The sequence below is a fragment of the Heterodontus francisci genome, chromosome 39 (assembly GCF_036365525.1).
Source record: "Heterodontus francisci isolate sHetFra1 chromosome 39, sHetFra1.hap1, whole genome shotgun sequence".
In the NCBI taxonomy this organism is placed as follows: Eukaryota; Metazoa; Chordata; class Chondrichthyes; order Heterodontiformes; family Heterodontidae; genus Heterodontus; species Heterodontus francisci.
The window spans coordinates 18,010,875-18,016,893 of NC_090409.1; the positions used below are offsets into that span (position 1 = coordinate 18,010,875).

The following is a 6,019-nucleotide window of genomic DNA, read 5'->3' on the forward strand; positions in this document are numbered from 1 at the left end:
ATGGATTTCAGTAAGGCGTTTGATAAGGTTCCCCACGGTAGGCTATTGCAGAAAATACGGAAGTATGGGGTTGAAGGTGATTTAGAGCTTTGGATCAGAAATTGGCTAGCTGAAAGAAGACAGAGGGTGGTGGTTGATGGCAAATGTTCATCCTGGAGTTTAGTTACTAGTGGTGTACCGCAAGGTTCTGTTTTGGGACCACTGCTGTTTGTCATTTTTATAAACGACCTGGATGAGGGTGTAGAAGGGTGGGTTAGTAAATTTGCGGATGACACGAAGGTCGGTGGAGTTGTGGATAGTGTCGAAGGGTGTTGTAGGGTACAGAGGGACATAGATAGGCTGCAGAGCTGGGCTGAGAGATGGCAAATGGAGTTTAATGCGGAGAAGTGTGAGGTGATTCACTTTGGAAGGAGTAACAGCAATGCAGAGTACTGGGCTAATGGGAAGATTCTTGGTAGTGTAGATGAGCAGAGAGATCTTGGTATCCAGGTACATAAATCCCTGAAAGTTGCTACCCAGGTTAATAGGGCTGTTAAGAAGGCATATGGTGTGTTAGCCTTTATTAGTAGGGGGATCGAGTTTCAGAGCCACGGGGTCATGATGCAGCTGTACAAAACTCTGGTGAGGCCGCACCTGGAGTATTGCGTGCAGTTCTGGTCACCGCATTATAGGAAGGATGTCGAAGCTTTGGAAAGGGTGCAGAGGAGATTTACTAGGATGTTGCCTGGTATGGAAGGAAGGTCTTACGAGGAAAGGCTGAGGGACTTGGGGTTGTTTTCGTTAGAGAGAAGGAGGAGGAGAGGTGACTTAATAGAGACATACAAGATAATCAGAGGGTTAGATAGGGTGGATAGTGAGAGTCTTTTTCCTCGGATGAGGATGGCAAACACGAGGGGACATAGCTTTAAGTTGAGGGGTGAAAGATATAGGACAGATGTCAGAGGTAGTTTCTTTACGCAGAGAGTAGTAGGGGCGTGGAACGCCCTGCCTGCAACAGTAGTAGACTCGCCAACTTTAAGGGCATTTAAGTGGTCATTGGATAGACATATGGATGTAAATGGAATAGTGTAGGTCAGATGATCGGCGCAACATCGAGGGCCGAAGGGCCTGTACTGCGCTGTAATATTCTAATTCTAAAAAAAAAAATCATTTTATTTTGGAAAACAGGAGCATATAAATTACACTGAGAAGTGACGGTGAGCAGTGAGGTGCAGATATTTCTTCTTTTCGCAATGGAAACAGCAATTAAATCAGAAGAAAAGTCAAAAGCTGCACAGATTGATTCCAGTTGGCTTATGTATTGTAAAGTTTTTTTTTTAATAATAGCTGTTCCATACAGAAATAGCCGATCATGTGGCCCATTGAATCGGTGCCAGTAAAAGGATAGCTTGGGATTCGATAGACAAAGAGCAGTATTCTATCTTTGTTTCCGCCATGTGTACACTAGCACCACCATATCATACCTCGGAGCTGCCCTTCCACTTGAATCTTACCAAGTCTCACTTAAGGTAGCTAACTCGGGTGTTTTGGTTTGAGGGATAATAAGAGCGCCATGCCGGACAACCATACGAGTACAGATTTGTCAGGCATTTTGGTTGGAAATGCTTCACAATTGTGATGGGTTGACACAAATGTAGGGATCCCAGGAGCCATAACATCTTTTGTTAAACATAGTGAATGTTGTGTTGCAATGATAACAAAAATACGTTTTCGTTTTTGTGTTCGTGGTCAGTCACTAACAATGGAATTATAATTAACATCATGGACGTATTATGAAAGAGAGTATCTGGAACTGTGTTGTATTCGCCCCTGAAAGCTCTGGAAAAACCTAAAAGTAAAGACTGCTGGCTTATTTTATGAGATCGGCATTTACCTTGGCCTGTTCCAATAGGTTGATTCGCAGGGAATGGCAAAAAGCTACTTGTAGATTCAGACATATCTCCTCTGGAAACAGGCAAGCTTCTTATTATTTCTCCAAGAAATTCCTGGTATATAACAAGTTGAATTATGATATCAACAAATCCATAGATCTTCTAATTGGGCAAAAAGTGCCAATTTGATTCACTGGGTATTTCACCATTTTCTTTAACTCCTCCCTAAATTTAGTCTGGGTCACTGCATAAATAAACGTATTTGAGCAGCAGCTCAAAAGCAGAAGCATATATCCGGTTTCTTGAAGGATATAAACCGGGTCATTGTAACCTGTGTAAGAATAAGTATTAGTAATTCTATAATATAAGTAATGGATCGTGTACGTCAGCCATAACAATATAAAATTGCCGGATATGCTGAAGAGTAAAATTATAGATTTTCTCCTGTTTTCCATCTCAGGATCAGGATTATTTACAGAGCTGCTGTTGCCCCGCAATGTCCTGCGGACCCTGCTGGCCACTAATATATTTCTCACTGTCAGGACATTGAGTAGCAAAATAACACAAAATGGCAGAAAAGGCGTCGCAATACAGTCGAAATATGAAAAGGCAAGCCATAGGTGTGAGGTATAAAAGCTTGATTTTATCTGGCAATACCATGGCAATTTATTAAATATATACATAGGATCATATACAAAATACCAGGGGATGTTTTTTAAACAGCTCAGGGTGAGCACGGTGCCTATAATTGCCGCTGCCGTTTCTTTGGTGCAATATTTTGTTTTCAGCTTCTGGCAACAAATGGCTATAAAACGATCAAAGGTGAATGCGACGGTTAACCAGACAGAAATGTCTCTGGTTGCATAAACTAGGGCGGTTTTTGCCCGACATAGCGGTGTAAGCAACAGATAATTTCCTGGAAAGTAAATATCAATGATCCGATTGAGTATAACGCCACTGATGACAACCATTAGATCCGCCGCTGCCATGGCCACCAGGTAGTAGGTAATACATTTGGAGAGACCGCACTTTCCCCAGGCCAGGATCTCAATGGCCACGAGATTAACTGTCGGGAAGTGAAAACAAGGGAAACAACTAAATATTGTCAGACTTTAAAGATATGTGTCAGCTTGCTGCCAATTTGTGCTCAGAACTGTATTATTGCATTCTGCATGTACGCAAGTAGCGAGCACTTCCGAGTAAATATAGGTTGCAAATTGGAACAGTGTGAGTCTATGTTCATTGGGAAGCACATTCATCTTTGAGAGAAATATTTATGCTTTCTTGTCCCACTTCAGCGATTTTAGCATATAATCTCGACTGACACCTCTGTACTAAGGGAATGCTGCACTCCCCGGTGCCCTGAACAACATTTCCTCCTAAATCAACGTGATTCTGCTTGATGATCTGGACAGCGATTCATTGCTGTTGGTAGAGCGTTTCTGTGCGCCAATTCACTAAAACATTCCCATATATTACAGTCGTGACTCCACTTCAAAAGTAGTTGTGAAGCGCTCTAGCACAATCTAATGTCATGATTGGCTCTAAACCTTTCTCTTTCATATAAAGGTGACAGAAGGTAAAATAATGTGATAGTTAGAGTCATAAGAAGCAGGACCGATTCGGAAATGGTACAATAATTGGACTAACAATATGTTTTAATTAATTCTCAAGCTAGGTATGATATGCCGATCTGAGTGCCATACATTAATTTAAACAATTAACTTCCAGATAAATAATGAAATAAAATAAAGCAGCTGAAGTACACTAATCGAGTGGAGTACAATTCAATAGATTATGTGATTTAAAAAACCAACAAATCATGAATAAAAGCAAAATACTGCGGATGCTGGAAATCTGAAATAAAAACAAGAAATGCTGGTAATACTCAGCAGGTCTGGCAGCATCTGTGGAGAGGGAAGCAGAGTTAATGTTTCAGGTCAGTGATCCTTATTCAGAGTAAATAATGAAGCTGGAAAACCCCAATAACATGTAAAAATGAAGGATCGGCAGTGGGATCGAAAGGTCATGCAGGTAAACACACGTTTGGATAAAGGGGGGGGGGGCAGCATGGATGGACTGAATTTGGACTCCAGTTCGGGTAGGAAGATTTTGGAAGTGGGAAGCGCCGCTGACTCACCACCCGTGGCCTCCAGCGCTCAAGGCATTTGGCACATCATTAATTCTTCCAAACGACAAACCCATTGCCCGTTCTCATTTTCCAACCATTTCTTTGATATGGGTGATAGTAAACGTTTACAAGCGCTGATCTTCCCGTTACAAGTAATGGATTAAATTTGCACCATCCATGTAGGTTATATTAGAAACAAGCTTAGTGTTCCTGAGCGTTTTTGTTGCATCAGTGATAAAGTACCGTGTCTTTCTGAGTTAAGTATTTGAGGAGTTTCTTACTTGTCGAATCCACTCGTTCATCTCAGAGTTTGTGGTGCAGACAGCACAGTCAGACACTGAGATGCCAGCAGAGGTGGTAACATCAATAAATGTTCTTTTAATTAACAAGTCGGAGTCGACAGCCCCTGAGTGCAAAAGTCTGATGGAGACATGCTGACCACCAAAAAGACCTCTATGACAAATAGCCTGTTAATACGCCGATCACTGTGACGCCAGAATATCAGGACAGACAGCTGAAGACGGACAGCACCAGTGGGACAGAGCAGAAGCGAAAATTGCAAAGAATTGCATCCTTTTTTTCATCAAATCTTTCAGTTATATGTTGGCAGCATCGTCAACATCATACAAATGACAACACTACATAATTAGCACTTTAAATGGTATAGGTCGCCCAATTCAGTAAAGTACTGTTTGGACTGAAATGGTTGTTACCGGCAGCCGAATGGGACCTTGAACCAGGTAATGGAGCAACTCAAATGCTTTTTCCTTGATGTTTGCTGAAGAGCGTTACTGCCGGACTGACTTGGTCCTTAGCGGCCCTAAGTAAATAGTTAACTCGCATTTGGAATGGAATGTTGTGATATTGCAAACATGTTTCTCACTTCACATTTCCATCTGATGAAAATATGTTCGAATCCTTTGCAAGAAAGCGTGATTGAGAATGAAAGAGATGGAAATGCCAAGGGGCAGAGATAGAAAAGGGGATCAAAAATCGAAAGCTAGAAAGAAAAAGAGAGGAGCAGAAACATAGATATGGCTGCTGTCGTTACATTAATGCAATTTATTATGTTATTTTAGGATAACGTGAACTAATAATTGCCATATATAGCTGAATCTCATATACATTTTATTTCCGATAGACGGTAAGTAAAATACTATTTTTGTTTTTTTTTAATTGTTTTAGTCCTTTACACCAATAACAGGGCGTGGATGAAAAGCGTCACACTGATACATTTCGTTGTATATCTGAATCACTCACCTACATGGTGAAAAAGTGGAAAGTGCAATATTCCTTACCACCATAATGGGAATTTGAATAGGGGCTGTACCCACTGCAAGTTTAAAGTGAGAAGCAGCAATCTATAAGCACACAGTGAAAAGCTGCTGCCATGGCTCATTCTGGATATAAGACAACAAGTTGTGTGAAGACGGCTATTTGGAAAATGTTGTCTATGCTGGAGCAATATGAATTATAACTCCCATGAAATATTACATTGCACAAATAATGCAACATTTGGATAGCTAAATTGTTGAGCAGTGCAAAACAGAATATACGACTATTTAGCAAGCCCATCTTCCCAAGCATACTAGATATAGGACAAGCAGCAAGAACAATGAGACATCTTACATAGGTTTGTCCAACTGATAATATTACAACTTACCTGGAACACCAACAACGGCAAGAAATGGATAGTAAATAGCATACACTAGCCCAGATACTGGTTCATGCATTTTTTTTTGTCAGAGCAATCACGCCTCAATAGGCTTAACATATGGTTTACGGTAGTGTTTATATATAGATCAGGGAAGCCTCCAGTGTCACAATTAGGTGACATCATCATGGGTTTTCTCCCTGTCAAGATCCCAAGGGAAATAAATTGACTACAGATTCAAACACCACCACACCCCTTTTCAGGGGGATGAAAAATAAACGTCCAATCCATTAGAATATTAATGGGAATCTAACGATTAAAGTAATAAACTTGTTTCCTGTTTCAAAAACTCAGTTCAGTGCA

At 40.8% G+C, this 6,019-nt stretch overlaps 1 protein-coding gene across 1 annotated transcript; it reads right to left on the bottom strand.

The window, feature by feature from the left end:
* Positions 1-2,005: 2,005 nt before the first annotated feature.
* On the bottom strand, positions 2,006-5,735 carry LOC137352833 (probable G-protein coupled receptor 139). Its single transcript, XM_068018689.1, has 2 exons — positions 5,666-5,735; positions 2,006-2,937 (listed from the first exon to the last, which is right to left on the bottom strand). Exons 1-2 carry the CDS (start codon positions 5,733-5,735, stop codon positions 2,006-2,008), a joined length of 1,002 nt encoding a protein of 333 aa, XP_067874790.1.
* Positions 5,736-6,019: the final 284 nt, after the last annotated feature.